Genomic DNA, 15,668 nt, shown 5'->3' with positions numbered 1-15,668 from the left:
CAGGAGAGGGGACCAGGCACTGGGTAGCTGGAGATGGCAGTATGTGATGAGGTGGAGTTAGGTTCCTGAGAAAACTAGAGAACCTTGTCAACTGGGCTGGGAAGACTAGAACTGGGAATCCTGGAGATCCAAGTACAGAGTCCTGGCTTTAGACACAGCGGCTCCAGGTGACCCCAGGACTTTGTCTGTGCTCAGCTCTGCTCACCTCTGCTTTGCCTCCATTTCAGGTGGGCACCTGGAATACTGGGTCATTCTCAGGAAGATGACTGAGCCCACTAAGACATCTCACAGGGGCCAGGCTGCCAGTTCAATCACAGTGATCAGGAAAATGGCTCACACATGCACCCAAGGGGCTGGAAGTACTGTGATCGACACCCACCAGAACCCAAGTGGCCTCTGAGCCCCAGAAGCTAGTGAGAACTGGAGCAAAGAAAACTCCAGTAGCCCCATGTCAGTGTGCAGCAAGTTCTTCCAGGACAGGGTGGGGTGGTGGGGTGGTGGGGTGGCAGGGTGGCGGGGGACAGGTTCCCAACCCTGGCCACTCCTCACACCATTTCCTGGCAACAAGGAAGCTGGGTGGTGCCTGTGAATTCCACCCAGTGGAGGGACTCCTTCAAGGACCACCATTCTAGTCCCCCCTTCAGGCAACAGGGTCTCTCAACAGTCACCAGGTCCCTTCACCCAGGTGTTGTTACACAGCAAGTGCATCAGAACCTTCAGCTGTCCAGGGCCTCTGGGCTGACAGCCACAGAACTGAAGGTCCTGCCTCAGTCACTCAACCTTAGCCATGTGAAGTCTGTCCAGCACTCCCAGGCTCAGTGTCAGGTTTGATGGCACACGCACTCGGGGCTGCTTGCAACGGGCCCTTCCCTAGCTTTGAGGAACTGAGGGGACTCTTCCTGGCGGTGGACCAGGCAACAATGGGCCTTGTGTCCAGCCTCAGCTGCTGCCTTTTTTTTTTTTTAGTTGTAGTCGGACACAACATCTTTACTTATTTATTTTTATGTGGTGCTGAGGATCGAACCCAGGCCGCAAACATGCCAGGTGAACATTCTACCACTGAGCCTCAACCCCAACCCCTCAGCTGCTGCCCTTTCTGTGGGGTTTTATCCACAGCCCCAGGTCCAGGTGTGAAACCCTCCTGTCCAGTTGTAGTGGTGGGTGGCCTGACCCAGGCAGGCCCAGTGTGGTGGCTGTCCTGCCTTCTGAAGGATGCCCATGGCTTGATGGGACCTTCCTGGCCCTGGGCTTTTTTTCTTCCTCCCCTTGTTATTTTGACCCTTGTCCCATTTCCTATAAAAGGACACGAAGGACCTGGAGACCTCAGAGCTTTGGCTTCCTCACACTGCCTACTCCAGACCAGGCTCTTTCAGGGGCAGGTATGTCTACAGAGGCAGGGTCTTGCTCCCTATGGTCTGCAGGGCTGGCATACCCTGCATAATCTCACGTGGCCACAGGGCAGAGGCTGCAGGAATGCTCCTGATCCTTGACCTGAGGCAAGGAAGACAGAAGGAGCTAGGAGGTGGCCCCAAGCAGCCCTCAGTCCAGGGTGGACAGGTGAAGAGGTCAGAGTGCTGGACGGGAAGTGGGCATGGGGCCTGGAGTCGTGCTGCCCTGTTGAGCTGCCAACTCCACCCACTTGTTTTGGTCCCTCCGCATCTTTTCTCCACTTAGCAGCACAGGTGACTGCCAAAGTTCACCCCAACCAGCCATCACACCCCTAATGCCCAACGCTGCAAAGGGAATCACTCTCCAAGTGCCTTTGCCCCTCTCTGGAGCCAGGCTGTCTAAGCTACCTGGGAGCCACCCACCTGGAGGTTCCTTCAGAAGCTGGCAGTTCAAGACAGGTGGTGCTCTCAGGCTGAAGGGCCTACACGGCTCAGAGCCTTATACTCTAGCTTTCCTAAGTCTCCCTCACTGGACCCTGCAGCAACACTCTGGCAGGACATTCTTAGGCAATCAGTGGCTAGGCACTGCATTTCCAGGTCACAGCTCAATCCTGCCTGACCCTCCTGCCTCAGAGAGGCTTATGGAACAGTGGCCCTGCTGACAGGCAGACTCCACACTGCCTGAGCCCAGCATCCGTGGGTCCATGTGGGCCCTGGGAGCTGGCCTTCACCTCCAGGGCAGTTCTAAAGAATGTGGGGAGGTGTCCTGGGGTGACCGCAGCATCTGAGAGTAGCCTGGGGGTGGCTAGATGTCTGCCCAGAAATAATGCCAGGACCTGTGGAGAAGTGGCCCCGACTGAACAGGCTAGGGAGGGGGCTGGCCTCGCAGGAAGAGGTGCTCACGTGATTAACAACTGCCCACTGAATAAAGATGCTTTATTGTGCAAACCCATGAAGGTCCTAGGCCCAGGGCCACGCCTGCAGACCCAACCTGTCCCTGGCTTCAGGACTGCTCTTTGGCCCCCACCCTGGTATGAGATTGCCAGGGGCTCCTGTGGAGTGTGCAGGTGTCCATGAACGTGTCAGTGTTGGGTGGGAAGCCTCCCTGGGCAGCAGGTGCTCAGGTATTGTGGTAGTGTCCAGGTGGAGATGGGAGGTTGGGGGGTGGGTAGAGAGTCCCACCTGCACAGGCTCAAGGACCACACAGGTCCACACAATCTTCTCCACTGTGGAACACGTGATAGATGCTGGTGGGAGGGAACATGGCAACAGCACCGAGCAGGGAGCCCACCTGGATGGCCACACCAGCCGCTAGCAGTGCTGGCCGCCCCCCGCCGTGCAGCATGGAGCTGATCGCCACCTTGACATATGAGAACACACCTGCACACAGCACCCACGACAACACCTGAGAGGCAGATGACAGCAGCAGGCTGAGTGTGAGATGCTCTTGTACAGGGGCAATCCCCTTCCCCACTTCATGACCAATGTACCTACCACAAGGACCACGCCTGTAGAGGTGCCCACTAGGGGAGGGCAGGGGCTCAGGATTGCCAGTGCCATCAGGTAGGCCCCAAAGAGCAAGCCTAGCAGAGAGAGACCACACAGCCCTGCCAGGGACCTGCCAGAGAGGGGCAGGAACTCAGGACTGGCTGAGCCAGGATCAGGACCCTACCCCTACATTGTCCCCCACCAACAAGCTTGGGGCCAATGTTCACCTGCATAGTATGCCCATGGCCAGGAAGCAGGCAAGGGGGTTGGCGGAGCTGCCCAGCACCACAGCCAGGTGGTAGGCCAGGCGCCCATAGGGCAGACAGGAAAAGCTCTGCACTGCAGGCAGCACACCGTTGGTCAGTGCGTTGGTGACAGCCAGCAGGCCCAGCAGGCAGGCACCCCAGACTGAGAACAGCTGAGAAGCCTTGGGGTCTGGGAGGGGGGTGCCTGCTGCCTGACTTGGGGATTCCTGCAATGGTGATTCCTCCTCCTCCTCCTCCTCCTCCACTCCTGGTGTTCCCACCCGTAGGCCTGGCCCGGGGCCCCCAGTGGGTACAGATGGTGGTGAAGGAGGCAGCAGCAGCAGGAGACCCTGGAAGGCAGCAGCTGAAGTGACCAGGAGGGCGGTCAGTGCCCAGAAGAATGTGCTGGCAGAAAAACGCTCAGGGAAGTTGATGGGGGGCCCAGGGGTACCATTGGCTGGGGCAGGCAGACACTCAAGGCGACCCACACCCTGCACCAGGGCCAGTATGCAGGGCAGCAGAGCACTGAGGCCCTGACCCAGGAAGAAAGACCGCAAGAAAGGAGGTGGCAAGTGGCTCAGGAAGGGCAGGAAAGTGACATTAGAGGCACAACAGGCCAACGCCAGCACCAGTGTGAGTGTCAGGAAGGCCACTGAGTGGGGCTGCCCCGCCACTGGGGCCACATGGTGCCACAGAGGCGCCAGCAGGGCTGTGCCCACCATACTTAGTCCCTGCACCACCTGGATGGGGACCCGCTCCCCCTTGCCGGGAGCTAGCCGCCTCCACAGGGTCACCATCAGTAGACCCAGGTTCCCCAGCGCCACAAGCACAGAAAGGTACGAGGGGAGGCTCCAACCTGCAGGGGGGTGGGGGGAGGTCTTGTCAGGGGCACCAGGCTGAGGGGCAAAGAGCAGCCTGCCCACCATCCCGGGCTCAACGCTCACCCCACCCCCACTCACCCTCGGGGAGGTCTTTCACCACCACGGGCAGCTCCACCCAGATTCCGTTGACGGCAGCCCAGGAGCCCACACCGAAAAGGGCCACCAGCAGGTGGGTTAGCACCAGACGGCCCAGCGGAGGTGCAGCCATTGGGCCAAATGAAGGCCCTCCAGGTTAGGGTGAAGGTCACAGACGGTTCTTTACCCACTTAGATTCCAAGACGCGTTGGCTCTTCTGGGAACTGAAGACCCCTTCCAGCTGGAAGGAAAAAGGCAGGCGTGCAGGGCAGAACCAGTACAGAGCACCTGGACAGGCCACCGCGGGGCGGTCAGGAGCTACACATACCACGGAGCCCTCTTGGAGACCAGGACACAGCAAGGCCAGCAAGCCGAGAATCAGGAAACCGGTCCAAGGCGTGGCCAGGAAGAGGGCGAAGGATGGCGCTGACCCTGCTACTCTCGGAGGACCAGCGCTCTGCGTTAACCAACCACCACCACCCTCTCCCCACGACCGCCCCAGCGCCGCGCGCACCTTGGGCTGCGGCGACCCAGGGCTGCCGGCGAGGGCGTGGTCGGGGGCGTGGGTCCCGCGCTGTCCGCGCAGCGGCCTTCCAGCCCCTGGAGCACGCCGCGCGGGCCGGGGACGCGGCCAGCAGGGCGGGACGCCGGCTGCTACGCTCAGCCCCGACTCACGTCGCCCAGGCCGGCCCGCCCCCAGGGCTCGCGGCGGAAGCTCCGCCCCGGAAGCCGAGTTCTGCGACGGGCGCCGGGCCCAGCCGGAGAGGAAGGCAGGGGCCCGTGGACCCCCGCGCTTCCTCCAGCCCCGGCTTTCCGCTCCTCTGTGCTCCTCCGCCGCACGGTCGGTAGCCATGGACGCCAGGCGAGCCAGGCGCAGATCCTGGCGCAGAACCCCCGGCCGGAGACTGACCGGGGCGCGGGCTCGCTCGGCCGAGGACTGGTGGTGGGATCGGCTGGCGCCCAGCGGCTCTGAATACCACCTGCTTCAGGCAGACAGCATGTTGCTCGTGCTGCCCGGCCCGGGGCCTGTCCGCGCCCGCGCGTACAGGCGCATCACCCGCCGCGCGCAGCGGCCACAGTCCTCGGGCCCCGCCGCAACTGCCAAGCCCAGGCCCAGGCCCCGACCTGATCCGGCTCCCGACCCGGAGCCGGGGCCGGACCCGGGCTGGGGAGATCGCATTCCCTTGGAGGTCCTGGTGCAGATTTTCGGGTTGCTAGTGGCCGCTGATGGGCCCATGCCGTTTCTTGGCAGGTACACTACACCCCCGGCCCCAGCGCAGACCTGAGTTGGATTTTGAGAGCGAAAGCATCTGAGAGCGCGTACACTAGTGTTTTGGCACCCATCCGCAGCGCAGGATTTCTCATTTGTAGCTCCAGAAGCCTGGCTTTGAGCTGGGGTGGCCACCGCACTGCGAGTGCAGGGGCATGTCGGCCTCTCTTAGGAAACCCATCGCGAGGGTTTGGCGATGTAGCTCAGTGGTAGAGTGCAATGTCCTGATTTCAGTTCCCGGTAGGCAGCTTCACCCGTGAAACGCCGGGCGCCTTTAGTAATCTGTTCCCCCAGGGCTGCGCGCGTGTGCCGCCACTGGCATGAGGCAGCTTCCCAGCCCGCCCTCTGGCAGACGGTAACCCTGTCGCCTCCGTTGGCTGGCCGCGGTGTCAAGGGCAGCGTCAAGGCGGAGAAGAAGCTCCTTGCTTCCCTGGAGTGGCTCATGCCCAATCGGTAAGAATCCCCTTGCTTCCCTGGAGTGGCTCATGCCCAATCGGTAAGAATCCCCTGTGGTCCTTACTCCCTTTTCTGCCTGTGCCTTCCTGCACCAGTGTTGGGTGGGGAGGATGCTGGTCACGGCAGCATGGGAACCTAGTGCAATTGGGCCTCTGCTGTTGCCCAGCTTTTCACAGCTCCAGAAACTGACCCTCATCCACTGGAAGTCGCAGGTGCATGCAGTTTTGAAGGTGAGAGCTAGAAGTTGGCCTGCATACCAGCTGTGTACTTGGAGGGAGTAGCCCAGTGCTGCCCCACAGCAAGCCCGCCTGCCTGCTTGGATCTCTTTTCCTGTTTTCATCTCTGGTAGGGGGTGGTTAGAGGTAGGGCATCCAGGTAGGCCTCACTTTGAAGAATGCAGGTTATAACAGGGGTCATAGAGTTGGTTGGCATGGCCATCATTGTCTTTCCTGTGGACATTCACCTACCTTACCCCAAACCCAGGCGGTCTTTATTTTCCCACAGCTGGTTAGTGAGTTCTGCCCTCGGCTCACCTTTCTCAAGCTTTCAGACTGCCACAGTGTGACCACGGATGCTCTCATCATGCTAGCCAAAGCCTGCCACCAGCTCCACAGCCTGGACCTACAGCACTCCATGGTGAGCCCTGTGTCCCAAGGGACCCTGAAGAAGCCTAGGTAGAGGTGACAAGTAGCTCTGTGTTGGGTCCCCAGGTGGAGTCCACAGCTGTGGTGAGCTTTCTGGAGGAGGCTGGACCCCGAATGCGCAAGCTGTGGCTGACCTATAGTTCCCAGACAACAGCCATCTTGGGTGCACTCCTGGTAGGCTGGTGACCGGGCAGGAGCAGAGCCAAATGCTAAACTGGGGACTGCTAGGCTGGTGACCCAGGTATACTCTCCCACTCCTGCAGGGCAGCTGCTGCCCCAAGCTCCAGGTCCTGGAGCTGAGCACCGGCCTCAACCGCAACAACACTCCTCTGCTGCTGCCTATTGAGGCTCTGCAGAAAGGCTGTCCCCAGCTGCAGGTACCTGATGACTTGCTTATTACACCTGCCACCCCATCCCCACCTGCAGCCTGAGCCTTGTCCCCAGGTACTGCGGCTGCTGAATTTGATGTGGCTGCCTAAGCCTTCTGGGCGAGGGGCAACTCTGGGACCAGGCTTCCCCAACCTTGAGGAGCTCTGCCTCGCCAGCTCCACTTGCAACTTTGTGAGCAACGATGTCCTGAGTCGCCTGCTCCATGGCTCCCCCAACTTGCGCCTGCTGGATCTTCGTGGCTGTGCCCGCATCACGCCTGCTGGTCTGCGTGATCTGCCATGTAAAGGTCAGCTGTCCTATTTGGTGGCTGGGCAGGTGGGATGTGGGGACCCCTGCTTTTCCTGTGGCCAACACCATTCCTGTCACCTCAGAGCTGGAGCAGCTGCACTTGGGCCTGTATGGTGTGTCTGACCGGCTGGCTCTAGCTAAGGAGGGCAGCACCCTGTTGACTCAGAAGTGGCATCACACCCTGCGGGAACTGGACTTGAGTGGCCAGGGCTTCAGTGAAAAGGACCTGGAGCAAGCCTTAGCTGCCTTCTCTGGCACCCATGGAGGCGCCCACCCAGCCCTGTGCTCCCTTAACCTCAGGGGTACCCGGGTTACAGCAAGCACGATCAGGTTAGCACCCATCCCCCAGGCCCTTGAAGCTAGTACTGCTTGTGGCCCAGAGCTGGTGTGCCACCTTGCTCAGTACCCCTGAGGTCTGGGAGGGAGTGGATACTTGGCCCTGGGAACACTAAGGGTGCTGGGTTTGAGCTTAGTTAGCTGTGGGTAGTAGGCCAGGGGTAGCGCATAGGCAAACAGGGATCCCTGGCGGAGCCCAGCCTTCTGGGCCTGCATCTTCCTGGCAGCAGCTTACTTTCCCATGACTTGCCCTACCCACAGCTCTGTGATCAGTAGCTGCCCTGGCCTGCTATACCTCAACCTGGAATCCTGCCGCTGCCTCCCCAGGGGCCTGAAGCGTGCCTACCAAGGCCTAGAGGAAGTCCAGTGGTGTCTGGAGCAGCTACTCACCAGCCCCTCCTCCTCCAGCTAGGCAGTTCCAGCTCTGCCTGTACCCTTTCCCAGTTTGGGATGTTTAAACATTTTGTTACAGTAAAATATTTTTAGGAACTCTGTGTGGTCCTTGGGTGGCCCCTTGGATGAGAAATAGGGTTACATCTGATGGAGCACTGTAGGCTGCAGCAGGCAGGAGTCGGTATGTGGGGGCCCTCTGGAGCCTGACTGGGCTGCACCTGGTCTCTGCTGGGTTCACACTTTGGACTGTTGTGTGTCCCACCTCAAGACACTGAGTGAGCTGGGTCAAGCATGCTGAAATCCCAGCAGCTGGGGAGGCTGAGCAGAGGGGCATTACAAGCTTAAAACCAGCCTCAGCAACTTAGACCTTGTCTGAACAAGTAGAAAGGGCTGGGGATGCTCATGGTTAAGCACCCTGGTACTTAAGTTCAATCCCTGGTACAAAAAAAAAAAAGGTATGTCCAGCTGTCCACCCCTCAGTGTGGACCGAGTGGCTGTGCAGGGATTGCCAAGTACTCATACACGCCCACGGAGATGGGATGGTTAACAGAGCAGCCCCTTCTAGAACGTGCCCCAGAACTTCTAGAACTCCTGTGTGGCTCAGATGGTACCGATACCTGGCTTGCTGCCTTAGCACTGCCAGAGAGTACCTGTTCCTTCTTGGACCGCAGCCCTGGAGGCCTCTTTCTCCCGGGTATGAGCACGACTGTGGGTACTGGGCGATGTCAGTGAACTGGCCGCCAGGATGACCACCTCTACCTGACAGGTTCCCAAGGGCCGGGGCAGTGGCCTGCCCACGACCTCTGCCGGAAGTCGTTTCCATCTCTGGGCCCTGGGATTTTTGTGCACAGAGCGCCACCTGGCCAAGCGCCTCAAGAACAACGGCTTTTACCCGTTCACGCAGCAGCAGCCAGGCGGTGTGTGGGGCGGGGCCTCAGCCCTGCGCAGGGGCTCAGGGGCGGGGCGGGCAGGTGTCCGCCCGCTGGACGGTAGGGCCCGCTAGACGGTAGCCCTGGAGCCTGCGATCAATGGGCCCTTCCCTACCAAAGCCCTGGCACTGCCCATCCACCACCGCCACACCACACCCTCCCCACCCCTTGTCCTCACACGCACTGCCGGTCCACCTACAGTCTTCGTGCTTGAGTACTACCTGGACACACTCTGGAAGGGACTGCTGCTCTTTGTCATCTGCCTGGTCCTGGTCTGCTCCGGCTTTGTGAGACAGGTCCTGGACCCCGCCCCCATGACCCTTATACCCTGAGGGCCAGACCAAGCTGTTCCTTGCACCCTGCAGCCCTAGCCTGCAGCCTCTGGTTTGGTTCCTGGTACCCGCAGGTGGAAAAGCAGGAGACCTGGGGCTTCCCTGCCTATGGCATGGTCGTGGGCCTGTGGCTTATGATCTCATCGTTGCCGCGGCGCCGCCTGGTGCTGAACCACACGCGTGGCATGTACCACTTCTCCATCCAGGGACGCACCGTGTGCCAGGGGTCCATGCACCTGGTCTACGTGCGCCTGGCGCTCAGCTCTGATGGTGACCTGGGATGGGTGGGCTTGGGGAGGGTGTGTGAGGGAGAGGATAACCACCTGGGAGTGGGTGGGGGCAGGCAGGGGCCTGCTGCTCTGCCCCAGAGACCCAGCCCTCAGAGACTCAACCCAGCTGAATCGCTCACTGCTCCCTAGCCTACGGAAGGTGCTTCTTTCAGCTGGTCCTTTGCGGCCATAAGCTGGAACCGCTGGTGCTGGTGCAGCTGTCGGAGCGCTATGAGGTGGGTTCTGCCCTAGACACAACTCCCTTCTCTGGACATAATGACACAGACCACTGTTTAGGGTCATTGGATGGGGGATTTTGCCTGCAGAGGGTAAATATAGCTTGAGTGGCTGGGGGGCAAGGTTGGGGACACCTAAGGGCCTGGCACCACGACCTGTTTATACACTCCCACAGCAAATGGAGTACTTGGGCCGTTACATTGCTAGGAAACTCAACATCAACTACTTCGACTATCTGTCTACCTCCTACCGGCATGTGGTCCGTCACTGGCCTCTGGGGGCCTCCTTTAGCCCAGGCATCGTTCTTCGCAAGAAAGGCGTCTACAGCAGGCCAAGCAGCTCTCAGTCTGACCTGGAGGTGTGACCCTGGGCCTGCCCCCTACAGTTATGGTCCTATCCCCTACATCCTCCCATCCTGCCTGTAGCTCATTCCACCCCTGCCCTTCGGTGGACTCAGGCCAGTCCTGCTCACTGGTCTTTCTCTGAATAGAGCTGCCTCTAGCTTCCACCAAGTTGTTTTTGTCTGTCTGGTGGGGGGAGTCCCTTCAGAGTCCTCCCCTAGGGCAGGCTTCTCAGGGCCTCAGGACCTTGTTCTCTCCAGAGGCTGCAGCAAACCCCAGAGCAGGGGTTAGAAGAGGAGAGTTCGTGTAGCTGAGACTCAAGGAGGCTGATGATCACAGGACAGGCTTAGGACTGTTGCCCCTCTTGGCCAGCAGCACTTAACCTGTCCTGCCTGGCTACAGACAGTGGGATCCAGGAGCCAGAATCTGATGGGTCCAGTCTGGCTAGGTGGCTAGGGGACGTGGCAGAGCCAGGGAGGACAAGCCCTCAGGTACGGGTGCACCCTGAACTGCAGTGCAGAGATATTGTTGCACACTTCCTAGGGAATAGCCTCCAGAGTCCTCCCCTAGGGTGAAAGACCTGTTGACACTTGCTCTCTGGGCATGCTGGAACCCCCTTGGCCAGCAGAGCACCCCAGCTTCTGCTTCAGGCATCTGATGCCTCTTGGGTGCTGGGGCTGCTTGGGAGCAGAGAAGGCAGTAGGCTCATACACCCAGGAGGAGTGGTGCTTGTCATGAGCATGTGCTCTCTGTTCAGCTTTTTTTTTTTTTTTTTTTTTTGGGGGGGCGGGGTACTAGGGATTGAACTCAGGGGCACTTGACCACTGGGCCACATCCTCAGCCCTATTTGTTATTTTATTTAGAGACAGGGTCTGGCTGAATTGCTTAGCGCCTCGCTTTTGCCGAGTCTGGCTTTGAACTCCTGATCCTCCTATCCTCCTGAGCTGCTGGGATTACAGGCAGTGCCACTGGGCCCAACTCTGTTCAGCTTGTTTTTGACTCAGGGCTTGGGCATTGTGTCCCTGGAACCCAGGACCAGCTACTTAATCTGTGGGGTTCCAGACAATGTGGAGACGTGTGCTTCCATGGTAGAGCACATTTTTAGTACATAGGAAACTTTGGGTTCAGTCCTCAGCACTCCGAAATAAAGAGGGAGAGGGCCAGGGGAAGGAACCTGGGGTTGAGAGACCCCCACAGCTAGTCCTTGCAGTGGGAAACCACTGGGGATTGTGAGCAGAGAGGCCCTATGATCCAGGAAAAGAGTGATCAGGAAGATCCAGAGACTGTAGGAATTATGATTAGAAAGAAGGGACCAGGCAGGTCAGAGGGGGAGGATAAAGATTCTGCTGAAAACCAAAGCCCACAGAATTTCCTGGCTGGATATGGGCTGAGAAGCCCAGCAATTCCCTGGGACAGCAGGGTGTGTGGCCTGGGCGAGTGGCCATGGGAGGCCGGGCTGGGAATTGGAGTTCTGAGCTAGGAGGTACTGTTTATTTTTTGGTGATGGGGGCCTTACACAGGTTAGTCAAGTACTCACCCTCTGTGTTTAGCTAGTCATATGGTCACACAGAACAGACTGTATCTTCCAGTCTCTGCCGCAGATCCATACAGGTGTCATTCCTGGCCCATGCAGTATAATAAATGTATGTGATTTCCAAAAGTTTCCTTAGAAGGGAAGGTTTTCCAGGCCTCACCATTGCTTCTTTTTGTGGGCTGGAACCCCCTGACGACTGCAGCCCAAGCAGCCAGCTGAGCCACGATGTGGATGTGGAATGTTGCTGAGGATGGCAGAACAACAAGATGGATCTGTGGAGCTAGACAACTGGGGCTGCCCATAGAGCTGACCCTGGAGGGCTCACACTGGACACTCTGTGAAAGGGAAAACTTTCCACAGTTTAAATTGTCATCATTGGGGGGTTTTCTAGTAAGACGAGCATAGCTTTGAAGGTAGGGGGTGTTAGAAGGCCTTGTTTTTCCTTCTGGTGTGGGATGGAACCCAGGACTCTGTGCTTTCTAGGCAAGTGCTGCACCAGGGAGCTACACCCTCAGCACTTTCTAAAACTTTTATTTTTTTGTAGTACTGGGCATTGAACCCAGGGGTGCTGTACCATTGACTTACACCCCCAGCTATTTTATATTGCTACATTGGTTGACCTTGAAATTGTGATCCTCCTGCCCCAGCATCCTGAGTAACTGAAATCACAGGTGTGTGCCATCACACCTAATGCATTAGAAGAATTTAAGCGGGGAGGGGGAAGAAGATGTGAAGCAGTTTTCTCGAGGAATGGGGGGCAGCTGATCAAGGAGAGTGTAGCAGGGTGGCCTGACAGCGTGGCATGCCCGATGTGATGTGCTTCATCACATGAAGGGCTGTGAGTAGGGTCACGCGTTTTCTCCAATAGAGTTCTGCTGTTTAGATGCTGGTGCTTAACAAGGACTGTGCTTAGCCAGGACAATGTGAGAGTGACTATGATTCTGGCCCATGGAAGCCAATCTGGGGGCGCAAAGGGCTGGTACCAGCTCTCTTACCACATCAGCAAGCACTCTGAACACAGGGTCTTGAACCGGCAAGGGTGGTCCTCTGCCCTAACCTCTTGTGCTGGCATGGCTCATCTGGGTGGTTCTACTCTCCCTGTGGGGCTGGGATCCCCTTCGTGGCTAAACCAGCTGGAAGCTCACTGGGTCCATGATGTCCAACACAAGTCCCACCCTCCAGGGCCGCTTCCAAAATGGTGTCATACAGCAGACCCTCCTGGGCTGGCTTCCAGAGGTGTGGGACCAGAACACAAGCCCCAGCAGGAAGCTGACTGTGGATGCCTCAGGTCAGCCAGTCCACAGGAGTGGGCCGCAGGTCTCTGCAGGGTCTTCAGGTGCAGAGACCTGTGATCCAACAGCCAAGGCTCTTCCCTACACACTCTGCATGGATGGGGTGTCTTCCAGGCACACTTCCGTGGGGACAGTGTGGACTGGCTGGTGTAGCTGGCCTCTAACCAGCCAAGTACAGAGGAGGAAAGATGCTGCTCACAGTGGACACACCCAGCAGGTGCCACCTTGGCCAGGGGTGCAGTGAGAGCCCACTCCACTGATGTCCTGTGGCCTCTTCTGTGGTGCAGTGAGAGAGCATTCCACACTGTGGTCTCCTCCCCAAACCCTTAGCATTACCCCTAGAGAACAGGGATGTTTGACAAGACACCCCTTCATTCCACAAGGTTGAGCATCACTCCTCACAACTGCCAGGGCCATGAAAAATAAGGGAAGATTGAGAAACTGCCACAGATCACAAGAGACATGATGACTAAGAGCAGTGTGCTACCTGGAGCTGACTCCTGGAACAGGAAGAGCAGAATGGTGGAGACACCAGAGAATCCCACACACTATAAGTCCAGATTTATTATTATTATTATTATTATTATTATTATTATTATTTTGGTAGTTGTACATGGACAGCATGCCTTTATTTTATTTGTTTAGTTTTGTATGTGGTGTTGAGGATCAAACCCAGTGCCTCATACATGCTAGGCAAGCGCTCTGCGGCTGAGCTACAGCCCCAGTCCAAGGTCTATATTCTTGACCCGCTTTCTACCTACAGAAAGGTTGAAGCTTACCTCCCATTTTTGGGGGGGGCATACCAGGGATTGAACTCAGGGGTACTCAATTACTGAGCCACATCCCCAGCCCTGTAGTGTGTTTTACTTATAGACAAAGTCTCACTGAGTTGCTTGGTGACTCACTATGGCTGAGGCTGACTTTGAACGAGTGATCCTCCAATTGCAGCCTCCCAAGCTGCTGGGACTACAGGTGTGTGCCATTGCACCTGCATCATTGTTTGAATGATCTCTGTCCTGGTTAGTCTAAGATACTGTGTGTGGTGGCATATGCATGTAATCCCAGAGACTTGGGAGGCTGAGGTGGGAGGATCCAAAGTTCAGAACCAGACTCAGCAATTTAGTGAGACCCTAACTAACTCAGAGAGATACTGTCTCAAAAAATAAAAAGGGCTGGAGACATGGTTCAGCAGTAAAGAGTCCCTGGGTTCAATCCCAGGTGTAAAAAAAAAAAAAAAAAAAAAAGCAAGATTTTGATGAATCAGATAATTGGTTAATCTTTAGGTGTATATCAAGGTGTGGTGGACAGTGATCCTGAGACTCCCAGAAGCCCTCAGATTACCTGATGTGGTCTGTGAGCACTGCCTCACATGTGAGTGGTCTGATCAGGAAGTTTTAAAGTAACACCCTAGATCTAATCTTTTTTTATATTTTTTTTTGAGAATTTTTTAATATTTATTTTTTAGTTTTTTCAGCTGACACAACATCTTTATTTGTATGTGGTGCTGAGGATCGAACCCGGGCCTCGCTACCTTTTGAACCACATCCCCAGCCCCTAGATTTAATCTTAACACCTAAAATACAATTTGCTGGTGATGCCGTGGATTTTATCATTGTCCAGAGGCTATTTCTTACTCTGAAAAATTTGCAAGCTGGATAGATTGGGAAGGAAAACTATTTTACTTCCAACCTGTTAAGTCCTAGATAGGGAACATTTTTTTTTTCCATATTTTGATTCTTTTTCTTTTTTAATCCTGGGGACTGGACCCAGGGGATCATGCATACTAGGCAAATGCTGTGCCATTGAGCTCCATCCCTGGCTCTTGTGTGGCAGGTGTTGAGGATGGAACCCAGCCACTCTACTGTCCCTAGTGTGTTTCTCCCATACTTTCAAAAACCCACAGAGCACCAACTTATGCATCCCCTTCCTCCTATGTGACCCCAGGTCACTTATGGGGAAAGGCACATTGATCAGACCTGGGAGTCTGTGTCCCCTGAAATTCATGCACTGAGACAACCAATACTGTGATGGGATCAGGAGACGGAGCCTTTGGGAATCTATGTTAGAGTAAGGCACGATGTGCATGCCTGTGATCCCAGCAAACTGGGAAGCTGAGGCAGGAGGATTGAATGTTTGAGGCTAGCCTGAGCAATTTAGTGAGACCCTATCTCAAGATAAAAAGGACTAGAGCTGGGGATGTAGTTCAGTGGTAGAGTGCTTCCCTAGCATGTATGAGGTCCTGAATTCAAACCCCAGCACCGCCACCAAAAAAAGATAAAAAGTGCTGGTTGTCTGTTCCCATGGTCACGCCAGGTAAACTGGGCTGACTGGGCTGTGCAAAGTAACTACACAAGAGACACAAATACCTTTTTCTTCGGGGTCGCTGTGACGGCTCCTCTGACCTTAAGTGTCCTCAGGAAGAGAGAGAACAAGAGCACGTGCTGACCCTTTTTATTGAGGAGAAGCTATTCAAATGAGGCCAGGGGTCAGGTTTCAGGGGGCTGAGTCTATCTTCATGATGTCCACTGTCAGCAGGTTGAGTGACACCTGGGTAGACCACACCCAAGGGCACAGTAAGAGAAGGGGACACACACACAAGGCACTTCCATGGAAGATTCTATCCTAAACAGGGCAAGGGGTTATATTACAAAGGAACAGGTGAGCATGAGCGTAGCTTCACCCATGGGGCTGTAGCAAGACACACCCATGCACGAGGCGAGGCACTGTCCCTAGAACCCAAGAAGGGTGGGGAAAGCTCTGCCACATTTCTGTGACTGAACGCCTCAGCACCCAGCCGGGGAGTGTGACCCAGTCATGGGCAAGGTTGGTCTTCCACAAAAAAGGACTAGCAAAGTAGTTCAGAAGCTAAGTATCCCTGAA

At 56.5% G+C, this 15,668-nt stretch overlaps 3 protein-coding genes across 7 annotated transcripts; 2 read left to right on the top strand and 1 right to left on the bottom strand.

Moving 5' to 3' along the window:
• Window positions 1-2,292: 2,292 nt before the first annotated feature.
• SLC52A2 (solute carrier family 52 member 2) lies at window positions 2,293-4,706 on the bottom strand. 2 transcript variants are annotated; one of them, XM_081265833.1, is made up of 5 exons: window positions 4,406-4,544; window positions 4,081-4,318; window positions 3,104-3,485; window positions 2,883-3,006; window positions 2,293-2,793 (listed from the first exon to the last, which is right to left on the bottom strand). In XM_081265833.1, the coding sequence occupies exons 2-5, from the start codon at window positions 4,208-4,210 to the stop codon at window positions 2,581-2,583; spliced, it is 849 nt and encodes a 282-aa protein (XP_081121959.1). In that variant the 5' UTR covers window positions 4,211-4,318; window positions 4,406-4,544; the 3' UTR covers window positions 2,293-2,580. The 2 variants fall into 2 exon arrangements, with proteins under 2 accessions (XP_081121959.1, XP_081121958.1); XM_081265832.1 differs by having other exon boundaries at window positions 2,295-2,793; window positions 3,104-3,977; window positions 4,406-4,706.
• Window positions 4,707-4,791: 85 nt separating this feature from the next.
• On the top strand, window positions 4,792-7,944 carry FBXL6 (F-box and leucine rich repeat protein 6). 4 transcript variants are annotated; one of them, XM_081265828.1, is made up of 9 exons: window positions 4,792-5,329; window positions 5,642-5,800; window positions 5,970-6,033; window positions 6,308-6,439; window positions 6,514-6,621; window positions 6,711-6,824; window positions 6,874-7,123; window positions 7,209-7,455; window positions 7,723-7,944. In XM_081265828.1, exons 1-9 carry the CDS (start codon window positions 4,929-4,931, stop codon window positions 7,871-7,873), a joined length of 1,626 nt encoding a protein of 541 aa, XP_081121954.1. In that variant the 5' UTR covers window positions 4,792-4,928; the 3' UTR covers window positions 7,874-7,944. The 4 variants fall into 4 exon arrangements, with proteins under 4 accessions (XP_081121954.1, XP_081121955.1, XP_081121956.1 ...); XM_081265829.1 differs by having other exon boundaries at window positions 4,905-5,329; window positions 6,347-6,439; XM_081265830.1 differs by lacking the exon at window positions 6,514-6,621 and having other exon boundaries at window positions 4,905-5,329.
• Window positions 7,945-8,550: 606 nt separating this feature from the next.
• Window positions 8,551-9,985, top strand: TMEM249 (transmembrane protein 249; the record flags this gene model as incomplete). Its single annotated transcript, XM_081266390.1, has 6 exons — window positions 8,551-8,562; window positions 8,621-8,771; window positions 8,985-9,079; window positions 9,190-9,385; window positions 9,535-9,620; window positions 9,797-9,985. 6 exons carry the CDS (start codon window positions 8,551-8,553, stop codon window positions 9,983-9,985), a joined length of 729 nt encoding a protein of 242 aa, XP_081122516.1.
• Between the last annotated feature and the right edge of the window lie 5,683 nt (window positions 9,986-15,668).

This window comes from Spermophilus citellus (assembly GCF_964194105.1).
Source record: "Spermophilus citellus genome assembly, chromosome: 14".
Classification (NCBI taxonomy): Eukaryota; Metazoa; Chordata; class Mammalia; order Rodentia; family Sciuridae; genus Spermophilus; species Spermophilus citellus.
The sequence above is the reverse complement of the archived record's forward strand: the minus strand, read 5'-3'. Positions and strand labels throughout refer to the sequence as shown.

Coding starts and splice junctions, on each gene's coding strand:
- SLC52A2 (XM_081265832.1), bottom strand. CDS start 4,210: ATGGCTGCACCTCCGCTGGGCCGTCTGGTGCTAACCCACCTGCTGGTG. Junction 3,007..3,103: donor GCCATGGGCATACTATGCAG/GTGAACATTGGC, acceptor CCTCTCTGGCAG/GTCCCTGGCAGGGCTGTGTG. Junction 2,794..2,882: donor CTACAGGCGTGGTCCTTGTG/GTAGGTACATTG, acceptor TCTGCCTCTCAG/GTGTTGTCGTGGGTGCTGTG.
- FBXL6 (XM_081265828.1), top strand. CDS start 4,929: ATGGACGCCAGGCGAGCCAGGCGCAGATCCTGGCGCAGAACCCCCGGC. Junction 6,440..6,513: donor TGGACCTACAGCACTCCATG/GTGAGCCCTGTG, acceptor TTGGGTCCCCAG/GTGGAGTCCACAGCTGTGGT. Junction 6,825..6,873: donor AAGGCTGTCCCCAGCTGCAG/GTACCTGATGAC, acceptor CCCCACCTGCAG/CCTGAGCCTTGTCCCCAGGT.